This window comes from Typopeltis vanoorti, chromosome 21 (assembly GCF_054136105.1).
Source record: "Typopeltis vanoorti isolate ZY-2024b chromosome 21, IOZ_Tvanoo_1.0, whole genome shotgun sequence".
Lineage (NCBI taxonomy): Eukaryota > Metazoa > Arthropoda > Arachnida > Uropygi > Thelyphonidae > Typopeltis > Typopeltis vanoorti.
In genome coordinates this window covers 79,175,173-79,199,225 of record NC_143569.1, presented here as the reverse complement: position 1 = coordinate 79,199,225, position 24,053 = coordinate 79,175,173, and the positions used below count along the sequence as shown (strand labels likewise).

The 24,053-nt window shown below is 35.0% G+C and overlaps 1 protein-coding gene across 1 annotated transcript in view; it reads left to right on the top strand.

The window, feature by feature from the left end:
• STUB1 (STIP1 homology and U-box containing protein 1) overlaps nucleotides 1-22,919 on the top strand; it is a 124,268-nt gene extending 101,349 nt beyond the window's left edge. The window contains exons 6-7 of the mRNA XM_090411022.1: nucleotides 11,004-11,120; nucleotides 21,563-22,919. Coding sequence (XP_090267148.1) covers nucleotides 11,004-11,120; nucleotides 21,563-21,688 — 243 coding nt within the window. The 3' untranslated portion in view covers nucleotides 21,689-22,919. The remainder of the gene's footprint in view (nucleotides 1-11,003; nucleotides 11,121-21,562) is intronic.
• Nucleotides 22,920-24,053: the final 1,134 nt, after the last annotated feature.

Below are 24,053 nucleotides of genomic sequence, written 5' to 3'. Positions count from 1 at the left end.
TGGCCTCAATCCTATTTAGAATGATCTTTAATTATAAAATCTTGCTTGTATGAGGGATTAAGCTAAATAGTTCTGTAGTTCTTTCAATCCCTAATATATTGTGCCCTTCTTATGTAACAAGATAAAACCAACTTCCAGTGTCTAATCCTGGAATCCCATATTCTTGTAATCAACCTATGAAACATTCTTATATCTCCATCCCCTGTGTGGCCTTAATTAACTCTTTTATTTCAACCACATCCTAAGTGGAGGAGATTAGATTCCAGATTGAAATTTTCCTGATGAGAGGACTTATCCTCTCTGCTGAACAGTTCCTAGCCACACTCTTTTCCACCTATTTTTGTTAGTACTGCTCCATTCCTGTCTTTGATAACATTCAATTTGTGTTCATTTTTGAAATTATGGATTCTACAACCGTGTTAAAATAACTCTTTTTATTATCCCGACGTTTTGATCTTCATATTAAGATCATTATCTGGAGCATACATAAATATACAAGACAAGCTGCGTTACATTTCAAACTGAAAGCTAGAGAAACAATGATTTGATCACATGCTACTCACTGGCATGACCTCTAGTGAAAAAAAAAAAAAAAAAAAAAAAATTACATCAAGCTAGATTTAATTTATGATTACATGAATAAACATTCTTGCTTACAGATAGTTTTCCTTCCAGTAATAGTGATGTCCTATTTCTATTATTACAATTATTATTTTTGATTTAAAAAATTATTTATAAATTACAACATGAATAAACATTCTTTCTTACAGATTTTTTCTTTAATAGTGATGTCCTATTTTTTTATTTATTTTTTTGAGTTATTTTATATTTAGGATCCTGGATTTTTCTACAGTCCTATTTATAGTCGTTCTTAGAGGAAGGATTCATGGGACGAATATATGCCTTCCATATGTATGGAATTTTTAGACCATCATTATTGTTTAGATTGGGGTGGTTGATAATGATCTCACTGGCTTCCTTAAATTTGCATTCATACCATGTTTTGGTGTTATGTAGACAACTAAGAAAATATTCAATTTGTGCTTAAACTTGTGTTTTAGGTCATGAATTAAATGTGAAGCATCCTTTTATAACTGTGTTTCGTCATCTTGAACTCTGTCTCTTCACATTTATTAGCACAAAATTTTTCTTTGTCCTGCCTGATGGCTCTTCTGACTTCTCTATGTAATCTCCTATATACTTCAGTTCCTGTGTCTCTTTGTTTCTCCAACTGCCTTCTTTCGATTAGATTCCATATTGAATCTGATATCCATGGGTCTCTTTCTCTTCCACTTCAGCCTAGATCCTTCTTGGCTGTATTTAAGGAAACCTTGACTCCTTCTTAGAGCATTTCAGGTGAGTTCTCCTCACTAGTATGCAAAAGATATCCAATCAAGTTGATGTTTCTTCTGTGAACCCACTAGTGATTACTCTGACATCCACTCTAGTGAGATGGACCTGACTTGGAAAATTTTGGAGTCTCAGTCTTTGGCTCTTACTAGCTGATGATCTGTACCACAGTCTGCTCCAGGACAAGTATGCACATCAAGAGATGCTTATCTTCCACGTTTGGAAAGTCATGATATAATCAATCTAGTGCCTTGACCTATCAATGTTAATGTCCAAGTTAAATTAGTTGTGGGTGTTTCTAGAAACAGGTATTGGTAATAACTAATCTATTAGCATGGGCAATTATAACACTCTTTCACCACAGGTGTTATGTTACATTCACCTAGACGAAAAATGCCACACTCAGGCTTAGCTCTCATACTATTTCCCAAAGTACATCCCTCTTTGGTAGGCAAGCAGTCTCAAACATTCTATAGGTTTTCATAGAATTCCTTACTCTCTTCATCAGGCCTATCTATGTGGAGTGTATAAACTACCACAATTGACACTTTGGTAGGATAAACCTTAAGTCTAGTACAAAGTTTGTTGTCGTTAATGGGATTATAACCAAGAAGGGCTCCTGCCTGAACTGTCTTCAGTACCACAGCCACCCCATGATGCTTTGAGTCACCTCCTGAATAAATAATTAGCTTAGCATCCTGTCTTTTGAAATGACCTTTTTCATTCCATCTGGTCTCTGTAATTCTCAGGATGTCAATTTTATACCTCTCCATCTCTATAGACAATATCAAGAGTACCCATCTGTAGATACCATGCTTTCCATGTGCATATGTAAAGTTCACCTCATCCCATACCTTCCATATTCCTTGTTCACAATATCACTGACTTATTTTATCGATTTCAACTCGTAGAGACTGTAATATACTTCTTGAACAGTACCCTCTGCCTGAGCCCTTAATGTGGCTCTGATTATTCTGCTTGACAACTGATGCAGCATGAGAGGTATTATAAGACACAACCATATTAGCATTTTGGAATGAAGTCACTGTAAGAAAAAAAAAAAAGTCATTGTTTGCAAAGGCCCTTTCTGCATATCTGGGAGTTTTTGTTTCCAATTCATCCCACGTTGGCTGGGTGGGTTGGGACTTCAGACTACTAGGTGAGGCAAATACCTAGGAAAGAAGGCAAGACTCGCACTACATAAGATGAAAAGAAATAGCAAATTAGGAAAGATTCACCCCTAGCCCTCGAATACTCGAACAGCATTGGAGGAAGGAGCAAGAAGAAAAGAAAGAAAGAAGGGTAGGGACAAGTCTACAGATAAAATAACAGATATATATTACATGAAGTAAGTCATGGTCCAGCATCAGGTACCTTGGGTTTGTCATTCCCATACTCATTTTAATTAATCTTTCCTATAGAAAAAAAAATCCTGCTTCCTTCCAATGAGATTGGCTGACTCATCTTCAATTGAAAAAGCATATGAAGATTCATCTCATCACTCACCTTCTCAAATCAAGGTGAATTAGCCAGTCTCCTATGGAGCTATCAGGTTTTTTCCTCCAGGGAACTCGTATATTTTTTTTTATCCTGCATACAAGCAAATTGGCCAGAGAACACACACACATACACACAGTTAACAACTCAAAATATCAGATAATGGACAGTTAATGATACAGTGAGAGTGAGGATGATTTGGCTGATAATAATTCATGTATTGTGGAGTGACGCCCTTGAACTTCAAGAGGTGGCAGGTAATAATAAAGAGATGAGAGAGTTATATCTGATTTTGATAACAGGTTTTATGCCATTTACCTCACAATGTGATTTGCATAGATCAGTGGTTGCCAAAGGGGTCGATATTGACCCCTTTGTTAAGGATCGATTCGGGATCAGGGGTCTATTGGGGGTTGACAGAAAAATATAAGACATCATTGTATGGGTAATATTTACTTCTGTTAACTTGGATTACCTCTGTCTTACAGGTCCATGAATAGACCTGTAAGATGGAGTAAGGTCATGAAAATAGTTACTGAGGCCAATCAAGTGGGCTAAAATGATGTATTTACCAATAAACGGAAGTTGGTGGTTCCTGCCAGCCGGCGCAGTGGGAATGAGATTGCAACACGTGCGTGGTTCTTATTTACTGATACTTACAAGCATTCGATCCCAGTCTCATTTTTGTGCATCGACATATAAGTGAGCATTAATGTTCTAAAATTCATCAACATACATATTATAATTCAATTGTTATTCATTCATGAACTAAACTTCTCTATGTTGAAGAGTTGAGCAGCGCTGGTAGTAATACCAGTGATATTACTAGTGATAGTAATAGTAGTAGTAATAGTAATATAATAATATATACTATATTATACATACAATAAACACTGTAACTATAAAATAAACAATCTAAAAACTCACATAAGCGTGTTTTTTTGCTTGTCCTATTATAATTACGTAATAGTAAAATATAGGGGGTCGATAAAAAATCAAGAAACGCTTGAAGGGGTCGATGGGCAAATGACTTTGGCGACCCCTGGTATAGATGAATAACAATTAAGATAGCAATCATTTTTGTTTTGTGATGAGATTTTTAGGTGAGATTTATATAAATCCCACCTATAAAAAATTAAAAACTTATCATACATTTTTAATGCTGTGGATGGACTAGATAATCCATGAACCCTGTTCTAGAGACCAAACTTTTTCATGCCACTTCAGACCTCCAATAAGCAAGATGGTGGTCTCATGGTAAAAAAAAAATTGTCTACCACCTAATGAACATAGAGAGATTCTATGCTTATTAACACCAGCCAGTCTGTTTCCATTAATCTCATAGTCTGAACAGTCTCAGTAACACTCTCTTCTCTTCTTGTTTCTATTTGATTTTTACTTGTAACATTATAATTATCATTATGCATAATTGTATGCCTGGGGGAGATTGTATCCCCTGGTGGCAGATTGGGGAAACCCAAATGGGTTGCTCTGAATAAAGAATAAAGAGCCATGGACCGAAGGATGTAGCAGAGGCATGGCAAGCTGGCTACATTATTATGCCAGTAACTTTCATGAGCTGGAGAAAGTCTACAAACCGAGATAGTGCTATTGCATATGGGACAGCCGACGTGCCTACTCGGAGACCACATAGAGTAGATGAGAAATCAGCAATGTGGTCAGCCAAGGACGTGAAACACATAGCCACCCTCAACATAAAATCACTATACCGGCCTGGAAAATTGCAATTAGTCCAGGAAAATTTAAAAAGACTGAAATGGAGTATATTTTAGGTTTATCAGAGACACATTGGTGCGGAGATGGATTCATAGATTTACCAGAAGGAAGACTATACTTCTCAGTAAGAAAAGATAACATACACAGAGAAGGAGTTGTGTTATTAATTGAGAAGAAACTTACATACTCAGTAATTGAAATAAAACCGGTGTCTCCTAGAATAATCACAGCCAAACTTAAGCAAAAGAAAAAGGTCAAACAATTAAAATAATCCAGATATATGCACCAGACAATAACCATTCAGAGGAAGAAATAGAAAATTTCTATGAAGAACTACAACAGGAAATAGATAATTCCAAAAATAGAGAACTCATGATAGTGATGAGAGACTTTAATGCTAAAATAGGACAGTTCACAACAGACAAAAAAGATGTGATGGGGAAATTTGGATATGGAGAGCTTAACGACAGAGGAGAACAATTACTCCACTTCTGTAAAGCAAACAATCTAATGATTACAAACACATTGTTCTATCAATGTCCTAATAATAAATATACATGGACATCCCCAGATGGTAATATAAAGAACTGCATAGACTATATTATCATAAACAAACAATGGATAAGATCAGTAAATAATGTATGAACATTAAGTAGCTTTGATTTCGACACTGACCACGATTAACTGCCAAAGTGAAGATAAAATTCAATAGGAAAAACAATATCAGAAAAGATGAAAACATCAACCTATCAAAAATAAAAGATAACTCGAGCAGAATTTGATTTGTAGAACAGATGTGCTTGAAATTGAAACCCTCCATCTTCCAGAACAGCAGAAAATACTGGGAAGAAGGAAAAGAAACAGTGTTATCAATTGCAAAAGCCACTCTAGGTACCGAACCCAAAATAAACAAACAGTGGATAACCCAAAAAATCGTAGCTACAATAGAAGAAAAGAGAGGTCAAGATATTTGTAAACCAACAAAACAATAAAGAGAATAGAAAAAATACAAAGCACTAAAAAATAAAGTTGATAACCTATGCAAAAAGGCCAAAGAAAAATGGTTAGAAGAAAAAGCTAAGAAATGCCAAGAAGCATACCCACGAAACAACCTAAAAGTCTTCCATGATACTGTAAGAGAAATTACAAAGGAATTCTCAGCAAAAGCAGTAACAATGATAAACAACAAGATGACTGAAACTGGGAATATTGAAGATATAAGAAAAATCTAGTCAAACCATTTTAAGACTATCTTTCACCAAGGAAACAAAGCTACAATGCCAACAATAGAAGAAAATAACGACTACCCAAAAATTTTACAAGAAGAAGTTAGATATGCAATAAAACAGATGAAAAACAATAAAGCACCAGGCTTTGATACTATCCCTACTGAACTGTGGTCATATGGAGGCAGCACATCAATAGAATATTTAACAACCCTATTTGATAAAATGCTACAAACAGGAGAGATCCCAGATGACCTGAGAACTGGAAAGATCATCCCAATATACAAGAAAGGAGACAAAAGAGACCGCAGAAATTACAGAGCAATTGTTGTGTCATCCTCTTATGTTTTAAGGCCCTTTCTATCTCTTGTAAGCTTAAATCACACTAATGTATCTTTTTTTCAATAATTCCTACTTATTACTTTCAAATCACCCTTTTAATATCATTTATCTTTTAACTTCTATCTCAATATACTTATTACTTAGGCCAAAATCTCTGACAAGAGTGAGGCTATTGTTTTGTGAGACAAAGAAATGCAAATGGCGGAGGCCTATTTCTTTGTCTTAGCACTGGTTCCATCTCCTTAATTAAACTCAGAGAAAATTTATTTATTTACGCTACGCCACCCTAAATCTTAGATTATACAAAGCATGTATGATCAAGAAGTCAGAACACAGTCAGCATTCGCTCTTCTCAGCTATAATTTTCCAAACTTGCAGTCATGACCTGATAATGTCTAATTTTCCTGCCTTTTGAGGTTCGCTATATTTTATGAGCAAGTGCAGTAGGATATAAGTACAGGCAAGACAACATTTATAGTTAAACAAAACATTTTTATTGCAAGTAGAATACGTATAATACGGTTTGAAATACTGAGTTAATCATTCAATAAAATTTAGGTACAGCATTAGTACTCTTACATACAGTTACTTATCCCTTCCATAAATTTCTATCTGAGAAACCTAATTAATAACATTTATCACTTAGTCTCATTGTATCACTCTACTCAATCAAATCTCATTCTTAACATATATCAAATTCCAATCACAATCTTCTCTGACAAATCTTATTCAATTTACATATATCTCAGGCCTAATTAAGAACTCTTGTATATCACTCTCTCTTAAGGTATGCATGAGACAATATCCTATTTCTTTCTTAAATCTATCACTTAACAGTTCAAAGAGTCTCTAGTAGCACATACAATAAATCTTCTTATTCAATTCCATTAGTTAAAAGACATAAAGTTTTCACCTTACCAATTTGCTGGTATGCTACTTTAACCACTTCAGTATCTCGTCAGATATCTACCTACATTGACCGCTTCACTTCACGCTTTACTGGATACCCTTTACGAATTTTCTTCATACTTCATATTGGAAGATTTCTGTAGTTTTCCTGGGCTTTTGTTTCTGACTGGTAAGTTCCCTTTGGGATTAACTAGATTTTTCTCTTTCTTAATCTCACTCTTTGGATCTGACACCTATGTAATGTTGTGTATCTGGCTGGCACTAGATGTGGGATGCAGATCACCTAGCCTTTCCTCTTTTTCTTTAATTGCCTGATAGCATTCTTCCAAAGTGTTTAACTTCCTTTTGTATGCCGTCTCTTTATACTCCTCTTTTACTCCTAACCTGAATTGGTTGAAGACAGCCCAATCAAAGTGACTCTTTTTCTCACTAGACATGCTCAAGCTATTAGCCAAAGTGAGCAATCTATTATAATAATCTGTGATGGATTCTTTCTTCTCTTGTTTACATTTTTGCAGCCTCCACAGGTTTGGACCCACGCTTTTAACTTTGGGAAACTGAGATATTAGGATGTCTTTGAATTTATTGTATTCCAGAGTGTCTCTCAAGATGGGAGAGGAATACAAAAAATTCTTCGCCCTTCCAATCAGTTTATTTCCTAAGTATTATTAGAAGCTGAAAGGCCGACCAGTTTCCAACATTCCTTAGCTCTTCTACAAACTTGAAGAAAGACAACACATCATCGTAGTCCTCTCCAGAGAATTGGGGGATTATGAGGTGAGGATTTACAGTTCTAAAAAATTCTACATTCCCCTATCTCGTTAGAACTAGTGGCTTCCAAATTACCACTGTTGACATTCATGGTTCAAAAATATTTTCTTACACTAAATATATATACAACTTCTATTTATTTGCCTGTTCTTTATTTACAAAACTGTTCCAATCCACTATTTCTATTTTAATTACTGTGGATTTTATCCTGTCGCTGCTGTGCCATTGTAATAATATGCTGTTTGTTGCTATTATTTAAAATGTTTTTTCTCTATACTTTATATACCGTTTTTCTAATTATCAGTGCGCACTTTCTCTCTTGTAACCTTTTTCACTTACTCTACTATATATTATGTTTATCCACCTTCCATATTTATTTGTTGTATGCCTATGAATACTGAAAAATTTATTTGTCAGACTGCGCCATCAGTATATCAAATATTCGGCATAAGACTCAATAAAACTTCCAGTAGATCTCTCTCTCTCTCTCACTAGCTTCCTTTAACTTCCTAATAACTTCCTTTAACAAAGTAACTTCCTTTAACAAAGTTTACATAAACAGTTGTGGTTCTTAAGTAATAAAGCTGCGCTTTTCATGCCTTTTTTGTTTCCCGTTCACAAGTGTGATTTATTTAGGAACAGTGCAGTTGTAAAATAAAGGATCAGGCAGCACTCTTAGCAAATAATTAAAACACGTTTATTTACATTAATATGAAATATACATGAATCAAACGACAGGGAGATTGCTTTCTCTACTCATCTAAAAAATCTTTAGCATAAGATTAGAACCCTTTCACTTCAACACTAAATAATCTCTTTAACTCTAAAACTTATTTACTCTCTGCTTACAAATTCAACTTATTAAACTTCTAGTTTACTCGCAAAGAGGTTATTTTTACAAATTAGAAGATATCAACTTCTAACATGCCAGTTGACACTCTTATGGACACTTCTTATTACTATTAAACTAATTCTTAACAGTCCATATACAACATATCTCCTAAATTATAAGAGAAAATGTACATATACAAAGGGAAGTAACTTACAGAGGCTCTGTATTGCACATTCAGTCAAGAGTCTTTTACTAAATTCTTTATGGCTTTTCTTTCATCTTAAGTTTTAGGCTTCCTTCAGGAGTATCTTGCTACAGCGGTATCACTTTGGGATATTAGCGAGCTTTTTGACTGCAATCTGCAGTACTCGAATAGCACATATACAAGAGGTTTCAGCATACGGGCAAATTCTCCTCTGGATCCTTACTTCGAGAACTTCTGCTTCTAATTGCCACCACTTCTGCTACTAATCGCCGATGACTGATCTGGCTCTCTTTGGTAACAGTGCTTTGCCTTTTGCTCTCTCAGCACCTGGATCTCGGCTCTCCTGCTTTAGTAACTGGGATCTTATCTTTCCTCATTCTCTGCTCCCATTGCTCTGGTTTGGACTCCGCTTATGGTCTGCAGCTCGCTTCTGCCCTGGTTCCGACAGCCTCTAGTTCCGACTTCTGATGACTCTCTCTTGATGATTGGAAGCCCCTCATGCTCAGCTCAGTTTCCTTTTATTCTCTGATCTTGGGACCTTGCACTAAAGGTAGTAAACCCCGAAGAATTCGGCATGACTCTTTCATCTTCCTTTAAGTTTGACCCACTCTTTGTTCTCCTCTGTGCATTCGTTTGATCGTATTTTGCTGGGCACGGAACTTGTCTAAAACTAGCGGACCTCTTTGATACTTCTCTTGTCCTTTCGGGGCGCAGAAACTTCTCTAAACCTAGCGGAACTCTTAGATACTAACTTTAAAGGTGTTAGTGTAGAGCTTGTAAGCAATTCTCTCATACACAAACCAGTAATCAACTTTCTTGTGCTCTTACACATAATTATATACAAAGTTCCGATGGCAAAGCATTGCCTATGTTTTTAACGTTAAAACAGTAAATACATTCACTTCCCACAGGGTTAACTACATTAATATTTAGCAAAATATACATAGAAACAAACAAGGTTATTTACAGTTCTCATGGGACTTGACCTATGTAAAAAATCGATGTAAAGCACTTTGGTATTTTTAAGCTACATTGAGATTTTACAGAATGCTATCGGATAGGTATCAGCAAGTTGTGTGTGTAGGGACACTATCTCGAAAGAGGAAAATCACTAGTGGCATGCTGCAAGGCTCAGTTTTGGGACCATTGTTATTTAATCTGTATATTAATGATGTTAGGATAGGTTTAACTAGGTATACAGCCATTTGCAGATGATGCAAAACTGGGGAGAGAGTGATGAGGAATTGAACAGACTTTTGTGGCCTTACAGGAGGACAGAATAGATTGTATGAATAGGCAACAGTATGGAAATGTCATTTCAATATTGCCAAGTGTAAGGTTTTGAAATTTGGTAGGCAACAATGGGAAGCAAAGTATACACGTGGCACGAAAATTTGGGAGGAAGTTGAGGAGATAAGAGACTTGGAGTGGTAGTGGATAAGGATCTGAAATTCAGAGGTCACATTGCACAAGTTGTGAAGACATCACATCAGATTATGGCAATGATGCAGAGGACCTTAACTTTTAGAAATAAAAAGGTTCTGTTGTATAAGGCCTTGTCTGGATTATTGTGCACAGATTTGGTCTCCTTGTTTTCATGATGATGAAGATATATTGGAAAGGGTTCAGAAGAGGCTGACTAAGGTCATAACAAATCTTTCGGGTGTGGGATATGAGGAAAGATTGAGGGAATGCAGTTTCCAAAGCCTTGTGAATAGCAGCAAGAGAGGAGATATGATTGAGATATTTGAAGTAAAGGGTTGTTACCAGGGTAATGTGGAAGAAATTTTTTGTAGAATGGGTGGGAGAGAGTAGAACAAGGGGACATACCTGAAAGTTGTATGAGGAGAGTGTGAACAAGGACATAAGGAGTGGAATCTTTGCATGGAGAGTGGTTGGTGAGTGGAATGCTTTGCCTGGCATTGTGGTGAATGCAGATACATTGAATGAGTTTAAAGCACAGTCAGTTTCATGGACTTTGTGTGTAACAGTGAATCTAAAGACTCACTGAGTCTTTAGATTCCAGGAGATCTGTGTTACTAATAAAAATAATAATTTAGAAATTTAATTTGATGATTTAAACAATTTTCTTCAAAGGTTTGCACAGGAATTTATTTTGTTTGTCTTATTTCAGAAGAGAGATGTACCAGACTATTTATGTGGAAAAATAAGTTTTGAGATAATGCGTGAACCTGTAATAACACCAAGTGGTATAACATATGACAGGAAAGATATAGAAGAACATTTACAGGTATATAGCAGTTATTTAAATATTTTCAAACAAGCAAAGTATGTCTTAAATTTTTGGTATTGTACCAGAAATACTTGGATTGTGTTTTAATTATAATGCTTATGTTTTCATTAAAATAAAGGACTGAAATAAAAAGAATGTTTTATTATAGAATATACATTAATAAAACTAATTAAATGAAAACTGCTTTATTCTGTTTCTATGACATCAAGGTTTTTGGTTTTCTTTATCATGCATATTATTATTATTATTCTAAGACCCTATGGAGTCAAAGACTCATCTAGAAGGGCCCTTTGTTATAAACACAGCTCATCATACTTTACCTTAAACACATTCAAATTACTTGCAGACACCAAACTCTCAGGCAAGGCATTCCGATCGTTCAAACAATCTGCATGCAAAAAACCTGCTTCTCACTCCCTTGTTCACACCCTCCTTATACAGCTACCAGGGATGACCTCTTGTTCTCCCCTAATCTCCCACCATTTTATGAAAAACCTATTCAACACTGATCCTATAACAACCCCTTACCAACTTGTACATCTCTATCATATCACTTCTCTTCCTCCTGTCCACTAAACTCTGTAAATTGCATCTTATCAACCTTTCCTCATATTCAACATTCCAGAGATAAGAAACTACCTTAGTCAGTCACCTCTAGACCCTTTCAACACATCTTTGTCCTTTTGAAAACCAGGTGACTAAATCTGTGCACAGCAATCCATGTGTGACCTAATCAGAACCTTACACAATGGAACAAGAATCTCCTTACATCTACAAGTCAGTGTCCTCTACATCATTACCAGAATTCGTTGTGTTGTCCTCACAATTTTAGCAAAGTGTCCTCTAAATTTTAGATCCCTTTCCACCATCACCCTAAGATCTCTTATTTCCTCCATCTCCAACATATATCACCACCAAACATAAATTCTACATCCCACCTTTGTTTCCCAAATTTTAAAACCTTACATTTTGCAACATTGAACTGACATCCCCTCCATTCCCATGTCCATTCACTCAATCTATTCAAGTCTTATTGTAAAGTCACAACATCTGCTCTAATTCTCATAGTTCATCCCAACTTTACATCATCTCCAAACAACTGAATATTCTCATCCAAATCTTTCCCAATGTCATTTAACATACAGGTTAAACAGCAATGACCCTAAACAGACCACTGAGGCACACAGATCGTGACTTTCTTCTTCCGGGATATTGCTCTCCCCACACACAACTTGCTGATACCTATCAGATCGCCACCCTCCAATCCAAATTACTACTATAATATCCAACTTCATCCACTCTAGTTTGAATTATCAACTTATCATGTGGTAATCTATCATAGACCTTTGCAAAATCTAAGTATACTACTGTGTATCCATCTCTTTTGTGCAATGAAGCTGTCACCTTATTGTGATAAGTAAGTAGATTACTAAAACATGCCCTCTCTTTAGCAAATTCATACTGTCCATCAAAGATAATACCATTGTCAACCCAATTCTAGATCCTGGTTGTCAGCAGCCTCTCCAACACTTTAACCACAATAACTGACACACAGATTGGCCTATAATTTGATGCTTGAGTTCTATCACCTTCCTTATGAAGCAGCACAATCTTGCCTCCTTTACTCCTTTGGAACTTGACCCAGTGCAACACATATTAAACAAATATGTCAAGGCAGATGCAAACTCCTTGACACTTTCTTTCAAAATGTCTGGTGATATATTATCAAGTCCCACAGCCTTATTAACATCAAGTTTACTCAATTCCCCGTATACCTCTTGCTCACTTACAGTCAGATCAGTCTCTCCTCCTCATTCACTGCTCTTAAACTCTCCATGATGTCACATTCACAAGAATGAAAGACCTTTATGAACTGCTCATTAAATATCTCAACTCTGGAGTAGTTGTTCTTATACCATTTTCTCCAATCAGTGTCATCCTTTCATAATCTTTTTTTTTTTTTTTGCTGGCTACATATCAAAGGATTGTTTTTAGCATCATTAGCTAACTACCACTCATAATTCACTTTTGTTACTCTTGCCAACCAAGTTACCCTCCTTGTCTGTTTTTTTTTTATTCTCATGGAATTGAGAATATTAGCACTCTTATGCTGCCTCCATAATGCCTTTTTTCTCTGTATTGCATGCTTAATCTCTTCAGTCATTCATTTCACATTTACTTATTTAATCTTCTGACTCTTGGAATATATTTAGACATTGCTTTCGGCAGTTCCTGAATATCACCTGAGCTGCATTGATCTCCTTTTCCAGCCAACTCCTCATTTCATGCAACACCTGCAAGCTGTTCCCTGAGCTTCTCATAATCACCAGCCTTTGTAGTTCCACATATATCCTTTCCTCACAGAATTTCTCACACTGTTGGCAACCACCCAGGTAATCACTTCATCATCACTCTCACCAACTGGAGGGTGATTTGATACATAATTTTTAATGATGTGCCAAATCACCCTCCAGTATTTGACACATCCTTAGATTTGATCATGAGATGATCAAATCCAAGACCCTCAATCCTTGTGTGCCCTCTGTTACATACTGTCTGAGGTAGTTGTCCCTCAAAAACTAAAGAAACTCATTTTCTTTACTTTCAGTTGTTATCTCATCATCTCAATCTATATTGCCATAATTAAAATCATCCATAGTGATTTTAATTATGGATGATTTTATTATATCTCCCACAGTCACTACCATCCACATTACCAGGTCTATAACACATTTGACTATGTATTTCATTCTGTTCACCTCTATTTCATACCATACTGCCTCTTTCTTTATCATCAGTAGCACCTCCCCTTCCTTTTTTACCCTTTCTATCTTCACGAAACACATCATACCTTCCATTGTTATTATTGTTATTCCTATTCTCTATAATATTGCTCCTCTGTTTCATGTCCAAAGTAATGAAAATATGCAGCTCTTATATTAGTTTCTAGTTTTTAAATGTGACTTAATTCCATTAAGGTTTGCTAATTAAGTATTATGGCATGTGGGTGCAAGTATGAGAACTCTAAAAAGTGTATTTTTTAATAAGAGAAAATTTCAGATATGTTCACTATGTACCACTATAAATAATCATAACAGCTATAAAAGGGACAAATGACAATAATTTAAAAATTTCATATTATTACACTAATATAATATAAAATATTCTAAAAATTTATGAAATGCAACATATCTGTTAAAATCCTTATACAAGGATTGTTTGAAATGTTTGGTAAATTTCCAATAGATGGCAACACAATTCATTCATTCATACTAGTGTCAGCACATATCATCTTTTTCATGACCCCTGGCAAAATTTTAGCCACGTGCGATGCATAGTTCTTGTTTGGCAAACATTTAAAATGACCTTGTTTGCATTTTTCATAAAAATGGAGAAGAAAGAGTTTTGTCCAGTGAAAAACACTTATTTGAAGAAGTGGATGGCCGCACAGATCAAGCCGAGTTAGATGCAGTTCATGGGGACTCTTTATTTAAAGAGTCCCCATGAAAAGATTATTTATTTTGGGATAAATGAGTTTAAACGTGGTTTATCGAAGATGAAGTGCACTCTGGATGCCCGACTGAAGTCACTGCGAAGGAAATGATTGACAAAATCCATGGTATCTTTATGGAAGATTGCTGAGTGAAAGTGCGTGAGATTGCTGAGATTGTAGACATCTCAACTGAATGGGTGTATAATATCCTGTACAAAAAATTACACATGAAAAAGCTGTGTGCGCACAATGGGTGCCGTGATTGTTGACTGTTGATCAAAAACACATGTAAAAAGACATTTCAGCTCAGTGTTTGCCGATGTCTAATCGCAATTCGCAGGATTTTTTGCATCAATTCGTGACTGTAGACAAAACTTGGATCCACCACTACACACCTCAGTCCAAGTGGCAGTCAAAACAGTGGACAATACCTTGTGAAAGAGCAAAGACTGCTTTTTCAGCTGGGAGGGTGATGGCCACTGTTTTTTGGGATTCCCAAGTAATTATCATGATAGATTATTTGGAAAAGGGTAAGACAAAAACAGGAGTCTATTATGCATCATTGTTTGACCATTTAAAAGAAGAACTGAAGAAAAAACAGCCAAGATTGGCACACAAAGTGTTCTTTCATCAAGACATTGCACCGTCTCACACATCGGCCATTGCAATGGCATAATTGCACAAATTGAGGTTCGAATTGGTTCCACATCCACCATATTCTCCAGACTTGGCCCCGTGTGACTTCTTCCTGTTCCCGAACTTAAAAATTTGGCTAGGTAGGAAAAAAATTTTCTTCTAATGAGGATGTCATGAAGGCTGTCAATGACCATTTTGCACAATTTGGCAAATCCTACTTTTTAGATGGGATTGGAAAAATTGGAAACTCGCTGGACCAAATGTGTAGACCTCGATGGAGACTATGTTGAGAAATAAAGGTGATTTTTTCCAAAAAAATGTGTTAAACTTATTTTTTTTACCAAACTTTTCAAACAACCCTCGTAAGATGAACCTTTTTGTATTCAGCACCTTAGAATACATTAGCGTGACTTCAATTTTAATTCCAGTTATGATAAATAATGTTAGAATTTAGCAGTTTACTTGTTTTAGACTGTGGCAAATAATAGCGAAGTTTAAGTTTCAAAAATCAGTTGTATTTGGCAATGAGAAGGTTAACGACAGATTCAGTCATGATAGAATATGTTTTTGAGGCCATGAGTTGAAGAGGATTTTGATCTATGCCTGAAAGAAACAGGTTGGTTAAACTGTCCTTAAACTTCTGTCTGCCATCAGCTGGTAAATTTGGTTGTTGAAAGCAAAGCAGTTAGCTAGCCTTTGTGACTATTATAAGTAGTTGTAAGCAGTATGTTACTTGAGATTAATGTGGTATGTTGTGTTGAGCTTATGTCATGGTTTATGAGGTTAAGTGTAAGAAGGGAGAGACTGCATTGAGATATACGGATATAGTGGTTCATATGACATTGTCAGGTTTTATTGTTATTATTCTAGAATTTGAAGGTTCAAATATTTTTGAACAGAGAATTTGGAATAGTAGTCTACTTTGGGGCAGTTGAGATCCCACCGAAGCGCAGGGTTTTGCTTAACAGAAGTTACTTTTTCTCATTTTGACTTATGCAGCAGAGACTAAAAATCTGAAAAGCATCAGTCATTATACCCTTATTAAAACCTAACAAAAACTTTAGTGACTGCAAAAGCTACAGACCAATAGCTTTGAATAGTACTCTCTGTAAACTAAACGAAAGAATAATACATACTACACTTATGAATTGGCTCTTAGAAAATAACAAGATCAACTTCTACCAAACTGCGTACAGGTCTCAACACAGTAGTGAAGATCAGTTATTTTATCTTTGCTAATCAGTCATAGATGGCTTCTTTCAAGAAAAGCCACCAAAGAAGACAATAGCAATCTTCTTGGATCTTACAGCTGCCTTCGATCATGTTTGGAGACAAAAGTTAATAAAAATTATATATGATCTGAATAAGGGGGAATGCATTAGTTTGGATTTCAGATTTCATGAAAGGAAGAAAAATGAAAGTAAAGTTAATGGAATTTATTCCAACATGCATCGAACTTGGGCTGGAGTCCCACAAGGTTCTGTTTTAAACTTACTCCTATTTTTCATTTATATGAACAATATTCATCCTTACATAATAACTGACACAAAAATAGCATGCAATCTGGTACATAAGCAGTAATCCTTGACAATCTGAAAAAGTCCTAAATAATTCAATAAAAGGCTTAAATTTACAATACGATAATGAAATTAGAAAACAGATTGACTTAGAGCACTTGTCCATTGAAATAAGCAAGGAGCCATTCTTTTCCACTACCAAAAAAAATGATTAACTTAAATCTCTCAACTTAAAACAGGATTCACAGCATGAAAATAAAAGAAAAGGACTTGACACTATTCATCACTTAAATAATCTAAACCATGTCATTGCCTACACTGATGGATCATCTGATGAAGCACTCGACCAAGGAGGATCAGGGTTTTTTTTAATTCTACCTGGTGGCAAGGAAATACAAATCAAAACCACAGCTGGCAAAATACCTTCAAATTTCATTTGTGAATTAACAGCCATACAAACAGCTCTCAAATTCTATCTCTCAAATCCAGTAATAAACATTACAGAAGGAATAACCATCTACAGTGACTCAAAATCTGTACTTGAGGCATTAAAAAATGGAAAAACAAAACTTGCACAAGAAATTCATGAACAACTAACAACTTTAAATTTGAAAAAATAAGAACTGTACACTTCAATGGATACCAGCCCATGTAAATATTGAAGGCAATGAGAGAGCAGACAGACTAGCCAAAGAAGCAAGATACTTACCTCAAAAATTACACGCACTATCACTAACTGATGCTAACTCTGTCGCCAAAATAAGTTTGGTAAAACAAACTATCAAGAAGAAGAATGAAATCAGCAAAATTAATGAAAATAGAGAAATAATCACAATTACCAGACTAAGGATGGAACATTTTAAAGGCATGAAAATTCAGCCAGATGGTAGTAGGAGCTATGAAACATGCAAAAATTGTCCAGGAGTTGAACTAACACCTGCCCATATCTATTCTTGTCCAGCAATTTTCGCTGCTCTACAGAAAATTGACAATAAATCTATAGAAAAGCTCTACTTCATCATCAAAGTTCAACAGATTGCCAAAGCAGTTCTAAAGGCCCACGGTTATATCTAGAAGCTCTTCAATGGACTCAACAACAACATGAGACTAACAGAAAGAGGCCCGAATAACACAGAAAAGATAGAGATAAAAGAAGATCTAGAGAAAAGAAACCAGAACTAGTACAGTATACATGAAGAGAGGATAGAAGGAAAAAGAGAGATTTGATCTGCATGAACCAACAGTTTCTGTTGGAACAGTTGTTGCTAAAGAATAAGAAGAATAGCAGAGCAGAGTCAGGAGTACCCTGACAGAAAAGTAACATAAGAGAGAATTGATGATTCCATTGTAAGAAATGATGAGACATATAGGTTTGTCCGATATGTGAAGCTTAACATGCCTAAAGAGTTCAAAAAATTTCAGGATGCATTTAGAAAAACATAGCTCCATGTATCACATGATTTTCCCTCTCTCTCTCTCTCTCTCTCTCTCTACACCATCTTATAGCTCCCCATCCCATCATATCAAATTGAACCTGGCATGAACCCAATAAAATGCATGCTATGAAAAATCTCATTCATGTTAATGTATTAATAACCCTTATGAACATTTTTCTCACAATCTTGTCCCCCCTTCCCCTTTCTTCTTCTTCTATCCACTAGACTGTGAAATTTTCCTTTCCCTCAATCTTTCTTCATATAATTAACATTTCAGAGGCTAGAAACTACCTTTGTCAATAATCTCTGAACCCTTTCCAACATATCTTCATACCTTTGAAAACGAGGTGATCGATTCTCTGAAGATATTTCATATTTAGTTTAATCAGAGCTTTATATAATGTAATCAAGAGAGATGTAAAAGGTATATAGTATTATCTAGATCAGTAGTTCCCAGAGTTATCTGGCTTACTGCCCCCTTTTCTAAAAATAATTTATTCAGCACCCCACCCCTGAAAACTACTTTCTAAGACCTGACCAGCTCTACCTGATACATACAAAAGAAAATCGTATGAAAATAGGATCAGTAGTTCTCAAGTTTTAAGCGAACATAACAGATAGATACAGAAACAAATTTGCGTTTTATTATGCATCTAGTAGAGATTTTTTAAAGTTTGGAAATAAGACACTTTGGAACTGAAATTTTAAACTATTTATTGAAATCAACAAAAGACACATAAATTGCACGTAAACTTAGGTAAATAATGATCAGTAATATTAAAAACAATCCCAATGAAAAGGATGAGCCTGGTGTACTGCTACCATTCTTAAATCACCCTGATCAGCTAAAAGCAGTCTGTTTCTTTTTTTAGTTAAAAGATTTGTGACCTTCGCAGAGCCCGTGTTCCACTAAATATGATGATGGAAATGCGATTAAAAACTTTTTTACTATAGCCCACCATCCAGGATAAAGTACGGGCATCTGCTTTTGCAACCAGAACTGTTGGTGCCCATTTTTGAATTTTAATTTTAATTCCTCATTTGTTGTTACTTCTATCAGTTCTTCTTATAATTGTAAAGATTTTTCTGTGTCTGAACTTGAAAATGGGTCCAAAACCCAATTGAGTATTTTCATTTCAAGAATATCTTTAAATCGTTGGTTGAAATCACAGTGGAGAGCCTCCAAGTGTTGACAACTGAACAAGTCTTCATCACATTTTTCACTGTTGATAGATTTTGAAAGTAGCTGAATTCTCTTCTACAGGACAAGTTTGACACAAATGCAGAAATAACAGCTTTTGTTTTATTAAATTCAGCTCATCTCCTTGGAGCTGTAGATTTGTTTCATTAAATTTGTTAAACAAGTTGGTCAAACAAGCTATGTCACTTTTTAAAATTAATCAAGTTAGCTCGTAAAGAATCATCTCTGTTTTCTAAAAAATATAGCACTGAGTCAAAGAGTTTATAAAATTGATTCAAACAGGCACCTTTTGATAGCCAACGAACTTCTGTATGGAGCAGTAAGTGATTGAATTTATCATTGTTTTCAATACAAAGTTGTCCAAACAATCTGTCATTCAATGAATGACTTTTGATTGTGTTGACTGCTGTAATTACATAATGTAATGACCTGTGGAGGCAGTCACTGAGGTATTTGGCAACTAAATGTTGACGCTGAATCACACAGTGTACAGTGAATACATTTATCACAGTCTCTTTGAAATATGCAATAAAACTGTGCTAGCATCCTACCACTGCTGGAGCGCCATTGATAGCAACTGACAAGATATTATTCAGAGGGATTTCTTTTTTAAAAAAACTCTTCCAATGCATGAAATGTCAATTCTCTTTAATATCAGTTGGCAATTTTTTTTTCTTTTATGTATTGTATATATGCTAAAAGTAAGGCTTCATTTACTGGTAAAGTAGACTCATGAAGTTGTATAGAGAGCTGGGTTGTTTTTAAATACTCACAGAATGAATCTTCAAACATCCTGGGCCATTTCATCAATTCTTCGTTGCACTGTATTATTGCTCAAAGGAATTTTCTTGATAATATCAGAGACTGGCTTGTGCAGTACAGTGCATATGACCTCACTAACAGCTGGTAGGATTAGTTCTTCATGAAAACATTATGCAGTTTTCCCGATTTAGCAATTAGTAAAGAAATGTTGTAAGAGGTACGCAACCCATCATCATTTAGTTTGGATGCTGCTGAAACCATACCTGCCAATGTTGGTTGCTTCAAAAATGTTTCTTTAAGTGCTTGAAAATACAATAAATCCTTACAGTTTTTATCAGCATGAACTTTTGTCAAATGTTCTTCTAGTCTTGAAGGCTTCATAGATTCATTTGAAAGAAACTTTTTGGCAAATCAAGCACATTGGTAATGTTTTGTTTGTAGGCAACTGAATAAAGCCGTATTTCAAATATTCGATATTATATTGTCTACACATCTTCTTGGGTTCAATCATGATGTTATCTGTAAAAAAAAAAAAAAAATTAAAAAATTGCTAGAATTCAATGTCTCATGTACCTATACCAAATTATTTTTACAAGAAAAGATATAAAAATACTCATGTGAAACCTGCTGTTTTATTGGAACAATAATAACTTGCTTTCTGTGTAATCCACATAAGTAAGGTACCGATTATGTATCGAATATGCACTAAAATTTTTACACACTACATCAAATTGCTAACTGCTTGTTATGCAATTCAGAAACAATCTAAAAACTGATTTCATACATATTGCATATTTATAGTATTATACAGTGAATAAGTCATAACGTGCACATGTTCCTGCCAAGCATACTGGACTTGTAAAAGCCCTATCACTTGAAAGTGCACTCCTGCCGACACTTTGCTTGTTGGACTTCAACACCGATTGGCTGTAACTTGCATTTTATATATTTCCTTGGAAAATAAAGCAACCATTATGACCTTTACTTACGTTATACAACAGTTATATCATCAAAGTTTTTTATGCTAAATTTTTTCAGTACCTAATTTTTGTCCTTTACTTTTTGCTTTCACCATTCCCTCACTTCAATTCAGTGCCCCCTTTTGCTGATGAGACCACAACCCACCCCACCCCTGGATTGTTCCAACACCCCCAAGGGGAAGGTACTGCCCACTATGGGAACCACTGATCTAGATGGTAAATAGTTATATGCTAATATATATATATATGTATATGACATAACTGACACATTTTGATGCATTTTATTTTATTCAGAATATGTGGTTCTTTCAAAATAAAAGTGTACATTTTTGTTACTTATATAATCCAAGAAAGAAGCATTTATTGAGTTATTAATTAATATAAAAAAGATGATTTTTTTAAATTTTTTTACAGCGTGTTGGCCATTTTGACCCAGTAACAAGGACACCTCTTGTGCAGGACCAATTAATACCTAATCTTGCAATGAAGGAAGTCGTTGATGTATTTCTAACGGAAAATGAATGGGCAGTTGATTATTGATTTGTGGCATTTATATATTTGTTTTGTTTTGTTTTGTTTTGCCACTGTATTACAAAGCATGGAAAATAGCAAAAGATTTCTGCTTAAGATGACAAAAATGTGCCATCCAAGTTTTTTAAAATAATTTGCCATAAATTGGTGCTCACAGATATATTCCAATCATTGTTACCAGTATGTAGTAATGATGTTTACTTAGAACTGCAAAATGGACTTGGCCTTGAGAGGCAGAGCTTAAGTTGAGGCATGATGTGTATGTATTGTATAGATACCGAGCATGTAATTTATTGGCACTCTTATGCCTTGATTAAGGCACACTTTATGCAAAGTAGCAATATATTCTTCTACCCTGACTGCTCACCATAAAAACAGGTTAATAACTAGCATTTCCTTACATCTCTTTATAGTAGAAATAGTTGAAAAAAAAATTAGTAAGGTTAAATATTTTATATTTTTCTTCTAAAAACATCATATTTTGTCTACATAGAACTTTTTCCAATATCCTTTAGACTCTGCTAGCTTACTGAATTATTCTTAAAGATATATATATATTTTTTGTAATAAGCTTCTTTTTGCTTACTCTTTTACAAGATGAATATAATATTAACCATTTGAGAAAATTCTCATTTCTTTCATTTTCCAACATAATATCTTTTGCCTTTGTGATCAGGATAATTTTATGAAGGATAATGTTGTCTTTCATTTTTAACACATGGTTGTTGCATTTTTCTGTGTATCAAAAAAGAAAAAAAGTGCAATGTTTTTTTTTTTTTAATACCACACTTGTGGCACAAAGATTATTTATATTATAATGTTTAAGAATGTAACTGTATAAAATAATACAGGATATTTATATATGCAAAACTTACGTTTATATGAGTTCGAAATTCATTTGTACATTGTTTTATGCAGTTATGTTCTGAACTTTTAAATAAAGTAAATGATATACTCATAATCAGAAGTCTAGGGTTCTTCTTTCTTAGTGTTTTTAAAATTTTATATTGATAAAAATATATCTTCAATTTTGATATTTTTATTTAAAAAAAGTTGTGTGTGTATATTGAACTGTACATATAAGTTAGTGCTCAATTTATTTCCATTAATTACTTTTAAAAAAAAAAGCAAGAATAAATAGTTTTCAGTATTGTAATTTCACTGCTCTGGTAAATACAAATGTATAAATAATTACATTTTTATAGTTATTTCAATAAAGTATAGATTGGGTAATGTGACATTTATTCTTATAGCCTCTTTGTTTTCCGAATTATTGTAAATGATTTTTCATGCTTTTTTTAATGTTAACCCTGTCCATGTAAGATTGAATACCTGTTTCTAATATTGCAGGTTTTCAACATTAAAATGTGTGAGGGGTTTCCAAAAAGTAAGGCAACACATTTTTTTTTCTTGAGGATGTTTAATAATAGGAAATTGAAATTATACACCAAGAAATAAGTAACATGCACTACTTCTCCACAAAGTCTCCAAATTTATTGATGCACTTGTCCCACTATCAGTAGTGAAGAAGTCCGTGTCCACACCCAGTAACCAACATCGCACTGCCTGATGAACTTCCTCATCTGTCATAAAATGCTTTCCGTAAAGGTGTTTCTTGAGGAGGCCAAACAAATGGAAGTCTGAAGGCACTAAGTCTGTACTAGGAGGGATGTGACAGTTTCCCAACAATTATGGTATGCACTGTGTGGAGTAGCATTGTGATGCACCAAAATCAGGGTGCTTGTCAGGAGTCCTGGTTTATTTGGTGAAAGCCAACACCAAATGTTGGCTTTCAGTTTGTCCAACATTGCACAGTACAGCTCTGAATTGATTGTTCCTTCCTTCAGCAAGAAGTCCACCAGCAGAATGCCTTGGCGATTCCATAACACTGTGGCCATGACTTTTCAGACAGTGGGAACAGTTTTGAAATCTTTGTGCACACGAGATTATGGATGTGTTCCAGGTCATGGAGTCTTGTTTGTTCTCCAGGGTAAACTGATAAACCCATGTTTTGTCTCCTGTTACTATGAGTGAGAAAATCCTTGCCTTTGTCACTGTATCGCAACAGATTCTCCAGACACATCCCCATGCATGTTGCCTTGTGCTCCTCTGACAATTGCCAGAGAACTCAGTGGGAGCACACCTTTGGAAAGCCAAGGACTTCAAGAACGATGTCCTGAATGCATGAAAAGTTCTCTTCTTCCTTGTTCGATGAAGGCCTGCCCACTCGATGTTGATCTTTAATGGTATCATGGCCTGCTTTAAATTGATTGTACCAAAAACACACCTGCTTCTTTGATATCACCTTTTCACTATACACAGCAATCAGTTCACAGTGAATGTCACTTGGTGAAACTCCTTTACTTGCAAAAGA